Source organism: Vanacampus margaritifer, chromosome 13 (assembly GCF_051991255.1).
Source record: "Vanacampus margaritifer isolate UIUO_Vmar chromosome 13, RoL_Vmar_1.0, whole genome shotgun sequence".
Classification (NCBI taxonomy): domain Eukaryota; kingdom Metazoa; phylum Chordata; class Actinopteri; order Syngnathiformes; family Syngnathidae; genus Vanacampus; species Vanacampus margaritifer.
This window is the reverse complement of record NC_135444.1, coordinates 12,361,788-12,380,916: the sequence shown is the minus strand read 5'-3', so window position 1 is coordinate 12,380,916 and position 19,129 is coordinate 12,361,788. Positions and strand designations below refer to the sequence as shown.

The window sequence follows — 19,129 nt, the reverse complement described above, 5'->3', positions numbered from 1 at the left end:
CTTGCACATGCTGCTGACCAATAAGATAAGAGAGCGATCTCACATGGCATGTGGGTTTGCTTCCATTTTTTTTTTTTTTTAATACCACGTGTAAAGTAATGGAACCAACTAATTCGGATTGGCTCTTAATCTACATAATACCTACATGTAAACATGTGGCATAGTTGGACTGCTAACCTCAGTAAGTTGTATCCTGATGGCAGAGGGCCAGTGTGGGGTACCAGTACTACAATACAGGCACATCTGTCCTTCTCATGGCTTCTTCTACTTAATCAAATATTAATAGATACAAATCTATAAATGATTCAGTATTACTGTAAGCACACTCCCTCAGACTCAAACTTGGGTTTTATGGATGATTTGGTGTTCTAGACACTAAACTAAGCAAACAGTAAGCCGGTAAGCCCCTTTCGTGTTGGTGTCACAGGGTTCAAATTGCATACTGATAGTTTGCTATACTGTGCTATGTGATTTCTACATGCTATATCTTGAAAATAGATATATTGTTGTCAACCCATCAGGAATTATTCCTGACGAAACTGTATGAGAAAGAACAATGTCACATGACCTATATTAAGAACTGTCCACAATGCCACAATTTTTTCTACCTTATCAAAGGCTCTAGTTCCAGCCGAACAAAACCAGCAACAAAATGCGATGCTGCCGCCAAACCGTGCTTAGCAGCGCACTACAAATCTGTAAAAATATTAGTGAGAATTTAGACACATCTCTTCTCCCCATGGGTTTCGGTCTTTGAGAAAAATTGACGCCAGAACAAAAGTAGCGATTTTACCAGCTAAAATAGCATATTGGAGTAAGTGTGCTGATTCATTTTTGTCTATTAACTGCCTTTGAAAAGTCACTTGCTTAGCAGCTAGCGGCTAGCTGCTAACACTGAAGCCGCCGCTAAGTGCCGTTAAAAGAAGGTGCCAGCCATATAACACAATGTTAGCATAATTAGTTTGGCTTTTTTTTAGCGTCCCTAACCTGCGATTGAATTCAATTTTTAGGATTATACTGTAAAAAACAAGATGAGTCAAGTCAGCTGTTGCGCCGCAACGTGCTGCTGGGAAAAACTAGTTTCATTGAACCACAACAAAATCTCTGTGTTATGATCCAATGAAACTAAGTTTGAACTTCTTGGTCACAATTCCAAAAGAAATGTTAATAATACATTTTTAAAATGAGTCTATTTTTTTTTATATCACAAAAACTTGGCATTTGAAGGTATTTGAACAGAGATGTATAGACTTTTTATAACCATTGTATGTGCAGTTGGACACTTCCTGGATGACCCCCCCCCCCCCCTCTAAGTACAGCATGATAGAGAACGTTTGTTGATCACATGGAAGCACAGCCAAAGAGGGAAGAGAGAGTAGAGAGCGGAAGGAACAGAGGCCAGAAGTAAGGCCTGCTGAGTCAGCATGTATAGCGACCAATCATTAACACAATAGCGTGCATACTCAAGCATGCACATATGTTGCTGGTCCTCGAATCACTTGTGCGCCATGCAACTTTCATCACGGGCACCACATTCTCGACATAAGGAGCTAAATCATGCATGGCTGGAAATCAGTCAGCAGCAGCACTATGGCAGTTTATAACCGCGCTCAAAAATATCACCTAAGACCCTCAAATACTGTTAAAGCAGCAGGGTGCGCTCACCAGCGTCGCACAGCTTATCTCCCCGAGCAGAGCTGAGGAGCAACGAAATACGCCTCCGTGGGCCTAAAAGTGAAAGCGGCCTCAGGTTGAGCAAGTTTCCCCGACCGCAAGATACACGATCACCTTCCTCGTCCGGCTCATTGTTATTGCATTAGAGCCGCAAGGAGAAACCTGACACTTGAATTGTGGTCAGGGAAAGTGCTTGTCCATTGGGCCAAATGTGCTCACTTCAGGTGGACGTCTTGGAATTCCGACCCCTGAATGAAGTTCAGCTATTGTTAGTTGCATGTATGGCCAATGATACTGTAATCTAATTCCATCACCTAAACGGCACGTGGCATGTGATCCTTGTCCTATATGCGCAATTGGGTGTCGTCTTCGTCTCCTCTCTTTGAATTGTCCTATAGCAGGGGTCAGCAACCTTTCCTATCAAAGAAGCCATTTTAGGCAAAAATAATTAACAAAAAATTTGTTTGGAGCCGCAAAAACATTTGAACGTTGTGATGACGGAAACAGTGTGTTAGTGTTAGTCGACGGTAAATATGCAGCATCCAATACATAGAGATTCATTTTCTTTTACCTTTAGTCTTCCGTATTTGAATTTTTCTTTCTTTTTTTATTTTCAGGCTTCATTTTTCATTCATTTTTTAGATTTTTCTGTAAAATTTCTGACCACGCTTTTATGGACTTATGGTAATTTTATGCCTCTCTTCCTCCTTTTTGTGGACATTTTATGTCTACTTTTTGAATGCCTTCTTTGCTTTTTTTTTTTTTTTTAAAAGTTTTTAATTCTCTGACATTTTTTGCAATTTCATGGAAATTTTATAGTAATTTTCTGCTTTTCCTCTTCATTTTTGGACATTTTATGGTCACCTTTTGGACATCATCAAAAAAAATCATCTACCATTCATCTGTCTTTTTCTGACAATTTATAAATGTCACATTTTTGGGGAATTTTAATCTTTTTTTTTTAAATCTAAATCATTAATTAATTTAAATAATATTTTAGGTACATTTTCTCTCCTGCCTTTTCTTAAATCAATTTTCCGACTTTTTTTTGGGCAGTTTTGTGGACATTATGTGGTTACTTTTTGAATGTATTATTTTCTGCATTTTTTTCCTTTAAATTAAATTCCCTGACATTTTTGGCAATTTCATGGGACATTTTATGGTAATTTTCTGCTTTTCCTCTTCCTTTTTGGGCATTTTATGGTCACCTTTTGGACAATTTTAGGTCATTTTTAAAAACTTTTCCTGACAATTTCCAAATTTGGAATTTTTTGGGAATATTTAATTCATTTTTTAAATCTAAATAAATAACTAATTTAAAGAATGTTTTAGGTATATGTTACTTTAAATATATTGTTGCTGCTATGTGAAAAACATTATTAATTTTTTAAATATTTAAAATTTTTGGGATGTCTGCATTCATCCCAAAAACATATAAATGTTTAAGTGTTTTTCACATCGCAGCAACGATATATATACATTTAAACAATAAAAAAATAAATAAATAGAGCCACAGGTTGCAGACCCCTGTACTATAGGATTAATCTATTAGAAGTTAATCATAAACTGGATTAGAGATAAGATAGATGAAGGCGCATAGCTTATTGGAATCTATCCAAGGGTTCAGATAAGGTAGCATACTGGTCTGGAATTGTGCCTTCCTACAGTTGTTTGGTTCCAGGTTTGAATCTTGGCTCGAGCCTTCCTGTGTGGAGTTTGCATGTTGTCTATGTGCCTGAGTGCCCCCCCCCTCCCCTCCCCATCTCTCAGACCCCCACATATCAAAAACATGTGTACTAGTTAAATTGAAAGCTAAAGTTTTCTTTGGTTGTGAACGTGCGTGTGAATGGTTGTTTGTCTTTACGCACGGAAGTTACGTACGCGCTACATTTGAGCGGACGCCTGGAAATTGTTGCGCGTGTAACTGTGTATAGGAATATTTGGCCCGCTAACGGCGTCATAGCAACGGCAATACTTGGCTGGTTAATGCCTGGCCTGGCCTGACCTCTCACACAGTCTAAGCAGCAAACAGAAAGAGAGTTTGCAAACTTGAACGCCGGTCTGACCCGAGAGATGAACTAGCTTGGTGCTAGCTAGGACGAAGCTAGTAGCTACATCACATGGGACGGCGCAGGACGCCAGAGGTTAAAGTTACTTAGAGCATTGAAAAACGCATTCAAACATTCAAAACACAAGGCCTAGAATGTTCCCTAAAACTCCGTATTCAAAATCCGCTTATGCTAATAGCACCTGCATTGTCACTCCAGCTTGCAATGCACATCAACAAACAACAAACAGCTCTTGAAAGAAAAAAAAAGCTCTTACAGCCCACTTACTGAGCACCACCTACTCAGCACTTAACAGCAAACAGTGAGCAAGCGAGTAGCGACGAGCTGCTGGCTCAAGTGCCAGAGTGTTGCCTCATTTGGAGAGAAGGTGAAAAAATATCGCATCTTTTAGCAGACGGCTAGAAACACCCATGTTGATGTTTTGCGTGTACTACATATTGTACAAAACGCACTTTGAAACGAGTATTTTGCGGATCCAAATCAGTCAGCAGGTGTCTGAAGATTTTATTAGAGGGAAGCAACTCAGGCGAGTAGCTGCACGCTTTGCCAACGTGATGAATCACAAAGCAGCCATATTTTCCGCTCCACAATGCAGTATCATGAATCACCACTGTTTGCTGACTGCGACGGTCCCGCACTCCTCCGGGCAGCTGGAATGTGCCGTGCAGCCTTGACCGCTCCGGAGTTCCTGTGGCCAGCCACTAAATGATTTGCCTCCTCTCCTGGCCTTATTTACCCCCACACACTCGGGACGCAGGCTTTTACGAGCCCGGACACGCTCGTTTCCAATTGGGACGCTCTATTATTGCGTGTTAGGTGGCGGTAGTTAGTGGAAACACAACTTCATTCCGTCTGTCGGGAATTACTGATGAATCGGTTGCTCTTCTGTTTGGACATGGGTGAGATTTCACACAAATTCATTGATCCGCTTCTCTCACACTATTACTCCACCATCTATCATGTGATTTATTTTACAGATCGACGCATTTTACTCCGAAAATCAATTCCTTTCTTGACTAGAGCTAGCAATAGTTGTCTATAAGGATACGCCTGAGTCAACAACTTTTTCTGCCGGTTGCAGCCAATCAAGCAGTGCACTCTGTTTTGCTTCCATCCCTTCTGGATGCCGTACATCAACAATCCACACAATCAACAGAATTTTTAATCGGCTTAATTGATTAGAATGCTCATCCCTAGTATGTCATGCATAATTCAATAGTTCTTATGACATTTGATGCTAGAAACTAGTTACATTCATTGAAAATGACTCACAAAAATGTTACCACTTCATTTAATGTTGCAAAAACTGCTCTTGCCCAAAGTCATACAGTACATGCCAGGGGTCAGTGACCTTTACTGTCATAAGAGCCATTTTAGGCAGAATAAATAACAAAAAATCTGTCCGGAGCCGCAAAACATTTGAACATTATGATGAACGAAACACTGTGTAGGTGGCTGAAGGCCCAAGAGCTAATTAGAGCTGCACCATGAAAAAAAAATTGTAATGTAAAATTGTAATTTTTCATACATTTTTAGACTTTTCTGCCTTTCTGTTACATTTTTGACGTTTTTGGCAATTTTATGGACATATGGTAAATTTCTGCCTCTCTTCTTCCTTTTTTGGACATTTTAATGGCTATTTTTGTATATATAGTAGTAGTAATAGTCTGTTTTTTTTGGGGGGGGGGGCATTTTGTGGACATTTTATGCTAATTTTGGGGATTTACATTTTATTGTTAAATTTTAAACGTTTTCTTTACTGCCTTCTATTTTCTGACTTTTCTGGCAATTCCAAATACCTTTTATGGTACTTTTTTGCCCTTCTTCTTTTTGTTTTTGGACATTTTTTGGTGACTTTTTAACATTTTCCTTTCTGACTTTTTATTAAATTCTTTGAAATTTTTAGCAATTGAATGGAATTTTATGGTAATTTTCTGCATTTCCTTTTTGGACACTTTATGGTCACTTTATAGACATTTTTAGGTAATATTTCTCCCTCACGTCTCTCTTTTTCTGACAATGTAAACATTTGGACTTTGGTATTTTTTGAATATTTAATTATTCATATTTTATCTAAATCAATTCATTAAAAAATATTTGATCTCTAATAAAAATATGGGGAAAAAAAGTGAATTTCTGAGGGACTTAAGAGCCACATGGTATATGCTAATATCCGGTAGCCCATTTATGGTGTTTTAAATTATATGTTAGCATTACGCTAACGGACCTTAGACTAAATGACATAATTTGGTTGCACATTTTGCTATTTACCAAGTTACAAAGTTTATTCCTCTTTTGTTTTGTCGGCCAGTTTTACAGTACACCTCTAATGGAAGTGACAAATGAAGCAAGAACGCTTCCTGTTATTTTATGTGAACAAAACTGTAAGAACAGGTGCTAAGGAATAATAATTTTAAATGTTGTTTTAATAAGTTTTAAGGGTGTGGCAGGGGCAAAACTATAAAAAAAAAATACACTATATGGCCTCTATCTACTGTATTCATTTTTAGCAGTGATAGTGACTGTTAATTTGTGTCCCTTTTTTCGGTATGGCATCCACTGATTGAAAATTCAGTTGTGAACACTAACAGCAGCTTGGCAGCCCATTTCGATTTTTCACACTCGCCTTTGGAGCGCCTTTCTTTTAATTCACACACTGATGTGAAAGTAAGGCAGCATGACAGTGGACTGGCAAGGCAATTTTGTACAATTGCTGCTTACGAGAGGCTTTAGACTGGCTACAATGTGACAGCTACTGTATAATCATCAGCCTGCGTAAATCTTCTCCAGCCAATAGAGAAGAGTCAGGCCCGTTTGAAACACACACACATTTGCACACAACTGTAGTGTCATGTGACCTCCCTCCTAAGCAGTGTTAATAGCATTAGCGCTCACCAGGGACCCAACCTGCTGGGACGCTAACAGACATCCATTTGATTCTCACATGAATGGCCTTCTTGGGATTGGAACTTGCTGTCGTGTGTTTCATGGGTGCCACTCACAACTGAACATACTCAACATAACTTTTGAATTTTCTATAAGGCTTGCTCTTATTAGTGTCTGCCCGATGTGAACATGTAAATCAGGGCTATGTGACAGACACACTAACCGCTAGCCGTGCTGTCATTTGCTAACCGTTGTTTTTATGTTTTTTTTAAGCAATCCACAATGTACAGTAAATTTGACCCACTTTAAAGCGTGTCCTCAAGAAAGCTTCTTTGTTCACGATGGCGAGCTCTTGAACGACCCCATTGTCTGTTGAAGACACGCTCTCATAGTATCAGACCTCTTTTCTCCCCATGCTATCTGTGGCACAACTGCTGCATTATGAATGACAGCCATATGTCTGCTAACAGGCCAGCGAGACTCGAGTCGTTTAAAAGTGAGTCGAGAATGAAGTCTCTTTGATGTAAAATTAAATGAGGGTTTCAATTGTATTACTGTGAACAGTTTGTTCCTTCCATCCATGCGTGATATGAATTATGAGACACAGTTTTGAGTTTGTGATAAAATTGATAAAAAGCGCATGATTTTACAGCAACGTGATAACATTTAAAAAAAAAAAAAAGAGCACACGATTGTACACCCACCGCCCCTTCCCAATGTGCTGTATAGCATCAAAATAAATATATATTTTGTAGATTATGATTTTGATTTTGATATAATGTGAAATAATTTTACCAGGATATAGTATGGCTATTAACTAATTCACTGCCATAAATTCCTTTTTAAAAAAGACTGTTAAAAATTAGGGGCAAGAGGTGGTTATTTTATTTTATTTTTTATAATTCATCACTTCACTAGTTAACTCACGATTAATCACAGATTTTATATCTGTTCTAAATGTACAATAAAAAAAATTCTAGGTTTTCAAACTCTTGTTAAAAAAAGTAGAAAAAAAAGAGTTAAACTAATAGAAATAGTTCAAATAAATTTTTGACGTTTATAGCCGTCAACGGCAGTGAATGAATAAGAAAAAAAAGGAAAGAAAATATTATTAAAAATCCCATGACTTCACCAGTTAACTCGCGACTAATCACAAATTTCATATCTGTTCTAAATGTACAATTTAAAAAATTCTAGGTTTTCATATTCTTGTTAACAAAAGTGGGGAAAAAAAGTTAAACTAATACAAATAGTTGAAATTAATATTTGACGTTTATAGCCGTCATTGGCAGCAAATGAGTTCAAATAAAAGTATCAAATTATGGAGAAAGGTTAAAAATGGCAAGAACACGAGAGTCTATTGGCAATATTGAATTATTTCATTACTGTTTATAATGTAGGAATTGAAACTTTTAATGGTTTTCCCCCTGATTCAATGCACAATGCGTGTTGGGAAATCCATATTACTTAATATGGCATAGTTGTGGGATTACATAGGATTGAGGAATTTGAGAGGAAATTAGTTCAAGAAGTGAGTCATAGATGAAGTTTAAGATGATTCCGAAAACTTGACTTTTTTTTCTAGACGTTCAGAAAAAGCAGTTCCACCCTGTTTTGACGCTGACCACACGTCCTGTAAATTTGCTTAAATTGCGGCAAATGCGTGGCCAAAAAGCAGCACAGTCTGATATGCCAGAAGGCGTGTTGATTCTATTCCACAACATACGAACGCTGTTGATTAAATTTTGCCATTATTTTCATAATTTTTCTCAGGTGTCTTAATTAGGACTGAACAATTTTGAAAAATAATCTAATTGCAATTTTTAGCCCCTCAATATTGCAATTATGATTTAATGTTTTTTTTAAAATACACAAGCAATAAATTAATCTGTATTAAAATAAAAAGTATCAGATTTTTTTTTTTTTTTTTGGGGGGGGGGTCTTATAGGTTAGGCATACGCGAAAATAAAGGCAAATGGACCATGAATTTATGTGAAAGACATTTGATGTATTTGCTTCAATTACAGATAATTTACTAAACACTTTGTGTCCTATTTTCATGCCTAGCTCAAGGCTAACTGTACAGATTGGTGGATTTTTCTCTTGGTATTTTTCTCTTGGTATTTTTCTTGACTAGTGCAGATAGAATAGTTTTGCCCGTTTGTGGTGCTGTTGTGGGATGGAATGCAGTTGACCTCCGAAGCGGCTCCCCTCATTCCCATTGAAATCAGGGCGATCGAAGCACACGCAGTCCTCAACATTGAAGCATTTTATTTATGCTGTCTTAAAAAAAATGTGTTCTGTTTTTAATCAACAGATTGCGCAATGACTAAATAAGAGGATCACCATGAAATGTATTAAAAACTAGATCAGTATTCCGCTAGTGTTGGACTGGCCCCTCTAAGAAATGTGAGTTTTCTTGGCAGGGCAGGACTTGGCATCAGGCAGCACGTTTGATCCCGTTAGGCCAGCTTCATTCAGACGTCCTCATTACTTTGCGCATGAGGACGGCTCTTTGCTGTTTGACGGAATGGAAAGTGTCCGCACTGTTGAGCTCATTCCTCTAAAGGAGCCCATTTTTGTGTCGCTGCAAACAAGTGTGCATTTTTCCGTTTCAACCAAGCAAGCCGTGCATTTAAATGAAACCATATGTAACCCCTCAACGTTTGTTTACCTCATGTTTACCTCTGCATTTTTCACTTATATGCTCATCACTGTGAGGTCATTCATGCAGGTTTGATTCTTTTTCATTTAGTCTAATAAAAAAAATAAAACAAATGCAGCTGCCGGGGCATCTCGAGGTGCTCCGTGGACCGCCGCAACTGGCTCCAGTGAGCATACAAGCTGTGGATGATTGAACTTAAATGACCCAGAGAGCGCAGTGTGTGTCTGAGTGGGTGCGATTGAGGGCACAGCGGCATGCTGATTTGCCATCATCACATTTTATACATGCTTCTTTGCTTTTATTTGATTTGAATTTGAATCATGAAGAGGAAAGGGAGGGAGGGGTTAATGGTGCTGACTTGTAATTATTATTATGGAGCGAGTCAGGAACGGCGCCAACCTTCCTTTCTCTAGTCATTATCCGTCCATCCGTTCCCTTAAATGCTTTTCCCCCTGATGCATCCTCGAAGGAGCGCTTATCTCTCACTAAATTCAATGTGAACTGAATGTCAGCGTATGGCATAGATGTTCTTTTTAAGTAAAAAGTCTCCAAAGTGTAGACAAGGGTTATTATAGTTTTGGAATTTTTCATTTTAGTTAGTTTTTATTTCGTTTTGGTTTTTAAATTCAGTTAGTTTTTAAGGTGGTTCTGTTAGTTTGTATTAGTTTTAGTTATTTCATAAATGCTTAGTTTAGTTTTAGTTAGTTTCAGTATTAGTTTTTTTTTTTTTTTTTGTGTATTACTTGTGCGCAATATTTAACTCATTCACTGCCATTGACGGCTATGGACGTCAAAAATTCATTCAAACTATTTCTATTAGTTTCACTTTTTTTCCACTTTTGTTAACAAGAGTATGAAAACCTAGAAGAAAATGTATTGTGCATTTATAACAGATATCAAATTTGGGATTAATCGTGAGTTAACTAGTGAAGTCATGTGATTAATTACAATTAAAAAATAATAATTGCCTGATGAAGAGAAAATATTATTAAAAAAAATTCATTGTAATTAATCGCTTGACTTCAATAGTTAACTCACGGTTAATCACACATTTTATATCTGTTATAAATGTACAATACATTTTTTTCTAGGTTTTCATACTCTTGTTAACAAAAGTGGAAAAAAATGTCTATAGCCATTAATGGCAGTGGATGAGTTAAAAACCACCATGGGAGCAACGTCATCTGACGTTGCTTTTCTATTGGCTGCTGCTAGATGACGTCTTTTTTGTGTGACACACTTTCAAATGTCCTTATTCCGGTTAATATCAAAATAAATCTACTTAAAATCACATTTAAAATCATCCCCAAAGGCTCATGCATTAAACATAGTTTCAGTTAATTTTCGTTTTTTTAAAAGCATTTTCGTCGTAATTTTATTTCGTTAACAAAATTGTTTTTTGAATTTTAGTTTTAGTTCACTAAAATAACCTTGGTGTAGACAAACAACCAATGAAAACGTGTTTTAGAATGCAATGCCTCCATTGGCTGCCAGAACTGTCCCTCAAAGCGTGTCTTTCTGCTTCAGACCACACCTCCACCATTCAAAGAAGAAAAGAAAAGAAGCAGACTGGCAAACTCACTTTGCTTTCATTGAATTCAAAGTCAAATGCCAACAAAAACTGGGCAAAAAGATGAGACATTGGCCTTTGAATTATGCTGGTTTCAATTGATCGATTATGTTGGAAAAAGGTCCACTTTCGAATCGCCACACTCAAACAAAAGATTACATCATGTCATAATTACTAGCATAAAATACAATTTGTGCATATTGTACACAAGCCATTATTTAATGCTTTAGATTTGTCAATAATTTGTAAAAAATATTTAAAAATAACACCCACATGTGTGGACTGGACTGACTAATAATAGATTTGTTGGAAAAATAGGAAATTTACAAACTGTGACAAAAGAGGTTTCGGCCCGTCACCAGTGATATATTTTACACATATCCATAAACACATAATATGTAAACCTCACATTAAACCCTTTACAACCAACAGTGAAAACCAAGCGACAGCAACTTACTGTGGTTCATAAGCAATTTCTATCTCACAATACAGTTACTTTCATCACTTTCTTATTTGCTAACCTTTTGTTTGACTTGTGGACGTGCGATGACAGGCAAGGGCAAATTCAGGTCAAACCTTTTGATTGCAACCTACAAAGAAAACAAAACGGAAACAAAACAGAACAGGAAACAACCCGCCACAAAAATCCAGTTTTATGATGATCACTTCTTAATAAAAAAAAAAAAAACTGAATACGAGTTGACTTAAATACTGGCAGGATGTGTGCGTGCGTGCGTGTAAACGTGACGTGTCAGGGTGACGTCATACTGAATTGGAAAGAATCCAGCTGGAAGAATCCAACGGGATGATTGCGGACCATTCCGAGCAGAACCACATGAGCCAGAGTCCTGACTCACTGGCCCGGTTCATCTGCTTATACAACAGGCCGATGAAGTCCATTCACCCTCGATCGTCTCTCATCACGTACTTCCTGGAAGGAGGGGCAAGGGGGGGAGAACTTTAGAACATGGAGGGTTCCGTAATTAGAGCAGCTGCGTGTCAGCGGGGAATGAAAGGAAATGACAAAGAAGGAATGAGGAAGAAGAGTGAGCCGAGAGAACCGCTTGTCGTCAGGTCTCCTTCACACCAACTCCGACTTGTATTTTTGGTTTCTTTTCTGTTTCCTCCTCTCCTTTGTTGTTTTCAAACAAAGGTAAAAACACTGATGAGAGGTCGTCATAACATTCAAGCTAGTTCCAAGTTACTGTGGCTAACAAACTCAATTTCAAGCAAGTCGCGTGACATTACAAATAATTTTTTAATGGTCCCAAACCAATCTACATAATTCTATTACTTTATTGTCTTCCATAATTAAATTCATAACCGACAAGAAGCTTAGTTAATGTTTGACCAGTTATCAGTGAGCTAACATATGTAATGCTAATTAACCTAGCTTACGTTTCTGTTGTTTTCATAGAAGACGAGTGAAGTTAAATGTTATAAATGTATTTTTTATCTTTGAGCTGCGGTTCTGATTTGATGAAAAATATCATCTTTGAATGTTGAATCCAAATCTAATCATCTTTTGATACTTGCTTTATGAAGTGGCCTCTCTGCATCATAGCATTTTTTTTTCAAATTTCAAATATAAACAGGCAAGACCAGTTTTAGCCAACCAAAAATTGCTGACTTAAGTCTGACTTGAGTCCATTTGTGTGACTTAAGTCCGTCACTTCTGGTTAATAGAGCTCAAGGACGACTGTGGAATGAAATCTGATGAGGGTCTTTCCGAGAAGCGGTTGAGGAGAGGGTTCAACGGTCAAAGGTGAGGTCAAGGCCACTTCTCCGACACGGGTCGAGTGGATTATATCTCATTGTCCTTCGTCCACTGTCATAACTGGCACTAGAAGATAGGACTTTGGCCAAACTCTTGCTCAGTGACTAAGTGGGACTGCCTCAAACTACTGTAAATCTAAATCTCACATGATACTTGTTTTGAGCAGAAGCTAAGTTTAGCCTTCTGTTATTGTTTTTTTTTTAGACAGGCTCAGAAATGTAGTGGACCGTATCGCAGGCCTGTTGATAACTCAGCAAGGCTCAAGAGAGATCTAAAAATATGTCACCCTTCATAAGACCCAGCGGACGTGGTCTATGGAGGTTTCCAGTGCACTTTCAAAAGCTTTGTCGGGCACACTCGGAGACAAAAGACCATTCAAACTAGGGGTGTGCCGAAAAAAAAACAATTTTCATAAGAGTCGCCTTTCAGAATCGATTTTATTTAAATTATTTCATATTGTCTTGCCCTTGTTTGTGTGCACCTTTATTGGGAGCGCTGTTCATGTTGTACACAGTTTGGCCACTTAGGGGCAGTGTAGTTCCACACGTTTTGATACACTGTTAAATTGTTGCCACATTAGAGAGTAGAAGGAAAAGGTCACAATCAAGCTTTGCCAATAAAGGTTGTTTTTTTTGCAGCGTCTGAAGAGCATATGCCGGTGAGTAACGTTAAGACGCTTCTCTGTAAACGTTCCTGAAGCATTTCGTATGAATAGCCGTTCTTTAGAGAGATAAAAGTGCCACGAGTAGCACGCTAATTAGCATTAGCGAGACAGACTGGAGTAGATCATGACGATTCTTTGTACTTTGTACTTCATTGTCAATCAAACCATTTTGAATAAAAAATCGTACTGAATAGAAAATCGATTCTGAATCGAATCGCAGCCCCAAAAATCAGAATCGAATTGAATCGTGAGACCGTCAAAGAGTCCCTCCCCTAATTCAAACCCACATTCATGTGTATGAACAATTTAGTCTTCAATGAACCCAACATGCACGTTTTTGGAATACTGTAGACCAAAACATTTATGGATAAGAAAAATTGTTTATTGTAATGCAGGTACCTTGAAAAAAATAATACGCATTAAATCGTGATTGTAATATTGATGGGCTGGGAGGAAAAAAATCGCAATTACCGTTAATTATTTTTCATTCATTCAACCTTAGTACAACATTGTGCATTGTTTTCATTTTTAATGAGGAAACACTGGCACGCCAAACTTCCGCCCGGCTCTGTGTGATCATTACAGAGATCATCCACATGAAAGAAAACAATGGCGAATGGTGTCGAACAAGCCATGCGGGAATCTGGAACAGCCGTTTAACAACACATGATTGAGATACTGTTGTAGTGCAGGCTTTCCTTGCTGTAATGTGGTTCATCGTTCCTGCCTGAGCCACATCACAAATCTTTGTGTATCGGAAACCCGTGGAACAAGACTGAGGGGGCACGCGGACAGCTGGCTTCTAGAAATAAGTGTCGCAGGCAGGGGGGGCAGACCGAGCGGGAGAAGGAACGCTGGAGTCGAGCTGAGAGGGAGGGAGGGGGCTGACAGATGTGCTGGAGTACACAACGCTATGTCCGCTTCCTGAGCACGCATGCCAATGAGTCATGTGCTCTGTGTGTGCTATATTTTTTTTTCTTTTGTTTGTTGACTCATATTTGTCACGACCGCACAGCCCAAAAAGTGTCGCAGTTGAGTGATGCGCGTGGGCCTGGCAGCTTCCTTCCCTCTCTTACTTTACTTTAGACTTGAGGTATGAGTGAGACTCGTGAAGAATTCAGAATTTTTTTTTGAAGTACAGTTCAGTCATATTTAATGTTAAGTACAACATTTGCATAATATCTTTAAGAACTGTTTTTAAACATTTATTTAGGTACACTTAAAAAAAAAAAAAGTTAAAATTTTGTTAAGGTTTTTTTGACAAGAGAACATTTCGTACAATTGTTATCATCCAAACAATAAAAATAAAATAGTACAAATTATTTTGGTCATAAACGAGTGTGATTTACAAATTCAGCAGTCCTATGCAAGAACAGTCGGGAGTATAATCCCAATAATAAAAAAAATGGCACAACCAGAAACACTCCATGTCTATTAGTTACGGTTTTTAACTCATTGAAACCCAAAAACGTATAAACACGTTTTTTTAATACTTTGTCCTTCACTCCCAAAAACTTATTTATACGTATTTTATGTTTGTTTTTTCAATGCTAGCGCATACAGAAGGCTTTGATGCAGCTTCTGACCTGAAGAGGTTGCCTAATGCAATGGTAGTTATTATAAAAAACGGCCAGCAGGTGGCAGCAGAGTATAAGCGATCCGCCATGGCCATGTTGCAACAAGCTCTTTTTGACAGTGTTTTCAGCAGATTTGTGAATAACGGTGAAACTTAGCTATATTCTACTTTTTATTGCTGCAAAACGGAAATAGTTACAAATATTGTTTTTTTCCTGATGAAAGAACAGACTCTAATCTTTCTTTTGGTAGCTTCCATGTCTTTATAGCAATAGAGCACAATATTCTGTGGACCTTGCAAAATCTGTCAAAATCCAGTAAAACAGCCGGGAGCGAAGAGGGTTACTTCAGTGAAAATGGCTGAATGAGTTAATGAACTTTTGTGTGTGCAAAACATTACAATTTATTCATTTTCAGTATAGTTTAAAAAAAAAAAATAGTCCTAATGTTTAAGCAAATTGGTAATTGTCAAAATTGAAATTGTGCATAATGTTACATTGGATCATTAGAGTAATATTAAATGTGCTTTTTAGGAATAAAAGCTTTGTTTTTATTTGTTTTTAATTACTATTTTACTGTAATGTGAATGTTAGTCTTCCACGACAAATTATTATAGGAGGTGGTATTTGGTTAAAAAAAAAAGTGTCCAAAACTGTACTGTACACATGAAAGAATGAATGCTAGTAAAATACAGGATATGTACTCCCATTTTGTATGAAACATTATGAGAACACTGATATTTTTTTCAACCTAGTTTCTTGATTTGCTTGTTGTTGTTTTTTTTGCTATTTAAGGCACGGCTCTGTGGCTTTCCCTTGCGAATAGCGCGATATCACTTAAAAGTCTCGCATACTATATCTCTCATCATATAAACAACATTCCAACACAATCAGCTTCCAAAGCCAGTAGTTTGCATTTCTGTACTTTATCATCACATTCCTGTGTGTGTGTACTTTTGTTTGACAGTGTCTTCTCAACCAGGAGGTTTAAACAAAGAAACCATCCAAAGTCAACTTAAGAAAATCGGAAAATTGTTTGCCAGAGTTTAAAATGAGAACGGGTCGTGTTTGACTTTTCCTAACACATGCCACAACATTCTGCACATCTACACAATCTAATGGAATGATTATCTGTCGCTTGCCCCGCCTCACTGTTTGCTTCGTCTCGTGTCTCTGCAGCCTCTGGCACGGTGGTGCAGGTTGCTGCCCAAAGATGCTGCCAAGATGCCGGAGAGCGCGTGGAAGCTGGTCTTCTACACCATGTCGTGGTGCTACAGCACCTACCTGCTCTTTTTCACCGCCTACCCCTTTTTCCGAGACCCGCCCTCTGTCTTCTACAGTAAGTCACAATTTGGATTGACAGGCTCATTCCCGCACTTGTGCAAACTACATCGTAAATTATTATTATTTAAATTATTTTGTTATTATTATTATTTATTTTATAATTAAAAAAAATATTAAAAATGGCACATAAATTAGTGCCATTTTTGTATCCCATCAGATGAACATTTTTGAAATGTCGGCATGATCAGAAATGTTCAATTCTGACATTTTCTTTTTATTGATTCAGTGTGATTCAAAAGAGATAACTTTTCATGAGCTGACCTTATAAATGGAAGTTGGTTATAACTTTTTGAATAACTTTTATGTTGGCTGCACAGTGGTATAGTGGTTAGTACGTCTGCCACACAGGCCAAAGGGTCAGGGGCCGGTCGTCGGGCCGTAATAGGCTGTTAGTAAGGAGTGCATTTGTATAATTGAAGATTGCGACCAGACCAGGTTGTAACCTGCTTATTGCCTGAAGTAAGACTGAGCTCACCTTAATAAATGAGAACCAGTGCGATAGAAAATCTGAAACTACTATGGTAATACAGTGGAACCTTGATTTAGCAGGGGAAGGGGTCCTATTATTATTATTTTTAAACCATCCAGTAGAGTACAAAATTGTTTTTGCATTTTTTTTATAGCCTAAAAATGTCCACTACAGTACACTACTTAGTAACTAAATATAGATTTTTTTTTTTTTTAAACTGTTCAAAATGTTTTTAAAGTTTATCCAAACTTGGTGCTTGGGGTGGAAGTTAATGGCATTCATCTGGTCTTTTTCATGAGCCACGATGTAAGTGCTTATTTATTTTTTATTTTTTAACCTTAAAATTAGATGCCATAGATAAGAGCTTTCCCAAAAAACAACTACAGTGTTCTGTTACGGAAATAGCATGTTTGAGAGACATGTACACAACTAGCGCCTGAATAAAAACCAGCCATAGATATGAAAAGGTAGCTACGACGCGCTCCTTTCAGCTGAGGGCTTTTGGTGATGCTAAGCTAAAGCTAATGTCCATGCTAAGCTAATGCCCACGTTTTCCCCTGTCAATACGGCTGCCACATTGACGTGTGTTTTAACCTGCTCTAGTCTACTGTAGCACCACAGCGCCGTTTACTGGCCTTGTGGGGAATTGCATCCACTTCTAAAACTAACAGCTACTTTAGAAGGGGTGTTTTGAGTGGACTGGAAACGACTTTCTGTCCTTTGAATCCGGGCTCTGTTGGTTCAGAGTATGTTAAATGGACTATATTTACATTGTTGCAGTAAAATTTGAATCTGAATTGAAAATGACTTAACGGATTCTAGAGCCCTTGTATTGTATCTCATTAGCTTGTGCAGGTGCACCTAGCGAGCAGTCAAATTCAGTTTCGAGTTGCACAGAGAAAATGCATATTTAATCGGGATGTTACTGAGCCCGTCGCTTACGTAACTTGCTTGGGGTAGAGAAAGTCAAAGCAGTTCTACAGTATTTGAACCGCATGAAAAATAGACAAGCTTGGCGGCAACAGCGTGGTTCCATTCCATCCTTTGCCCGTCAGCAGTACTGCTCGGCCACATAACTGGTGCAGAAGAGGCCTGTGGGCGGCCAGCCAGCCGTCTGCCCCCGACAGGTTGCAGAGATAAGAAGCTGGAGACGTTTGTGTGTGTGCGTGTGTGTGCGCGCGCGTGTGTGTGTGTGTGTGTGTGTTTGTGTGTGTGTGTGTGTGTGTGTGCGTGAAACAGCAGCAAGCGGCCTGTCTTGTTGCCACTCTTGAGAGTGCTGCCTTCAAATGTCAGCATAGATTTCTAAGAGTCCTATCGAGTTATTCACTATTTACATTGCTACCATGATCACCCCCAATGGGTTTCTTTTCAGACTGAACTATTAATGGCATTGTGTTGATAATCACGATTTTGGCAGCCACCATTAAATGAACCTGGCCCTCGGCAATCTTTACAAAATGCAGTCTCTGCTGCATATCTAGTTAAGCACTTTATCTCGTAGTCAGCCAACCACCAGGGGGCAACACCTGTTTAAGTCTTGTTTAAGCTAGGCAAGTGACATTAAACATTTAGCCCTTGGTAAAAAAATTAATTATTCGGTGAGGTATTTTTTTTGTTATTATTTATCCTTTATTATATCTATCTATCTATCTATCTATCTATCTATCTATCTATCTATCTATCTATCTATCTATCTATCTATCTATCTATCTATCTAGCTAGCTATCTATCCATCCGTCCGTCCGTCCGTCCGTCCGTCCGTCCGTCCATCCAATGTTATTGTAGATAAAAGCAATATATAGGTGCACTCCATTTCCCATATGTGTAAATCAATTGGAGTATGATGATAACTTTATCTATGGAGTACAGTTTGGTATTATTTATTTACTGGATCAAATATTGGTTACAATAAATACCCATTCCTTGGCCAAGATCCTCTTTACAAGTTAATTTTTCCCGCTATGGTTGCATTTAAAATGTAGAAATCATGATTAAATCAATTAATCCCTGTTTTTTTAAGTAACTTAAAAGTAACTTATTACTTGACACAGTGTAAACAAATGTATTACTTTCAAATGCAAGAATATGAAATAAGTTGTCACATTTTGAAAGTAACTTGCCTAACACTGCCTGCATGCACGTCCGCCATTTTCTGATGTTGTGCTAGTTTGTAGCATATTTGACATCATTGTGGTTGTTCGATAGTATTACCTCTGATTGTGTCGAATGTAGTTGGCAGATGTTGAGCTGGTGTGACAGGGGGCACAGCAGCATGTCGGGATTCCACCTAAATCCCTTTTTATCATGTGGATGTGATTGAAATCCCTCTCTCGGGGCACAGAGATTAAATGACAGTAATATCTGTTGGCAGTACTGAGGAAAACACACAAAGTCTGTAACCGTTCATCCATTTATTTTCACTTGTCCCCATTCTGGT

At 38.0% G+C, this 19,129-nt stretch overlaps 1 protein-coding gene across 1 annotated transcript in view; it reads left to right on the top strand.

Moving 5' to 3' along the window:
- Positions 1-19,129, top strand: part of cers1 (ceramide synthase 1) — a 33,650-nt gene that overhangs the window by 6,198 nt on the left and 8,323 nt on the right. Inside the window, exon 2 of the mRNA XM_077583428.1 lies at positions 16,059-16,218. Within this exon, the coding sequence (XP_077439554.1) occupies positions 16,059-16,218 (160 nt within the window). The remainder of the gene's footprint in view (positions 1-16,058; positions 16,219-19,129) is intronic.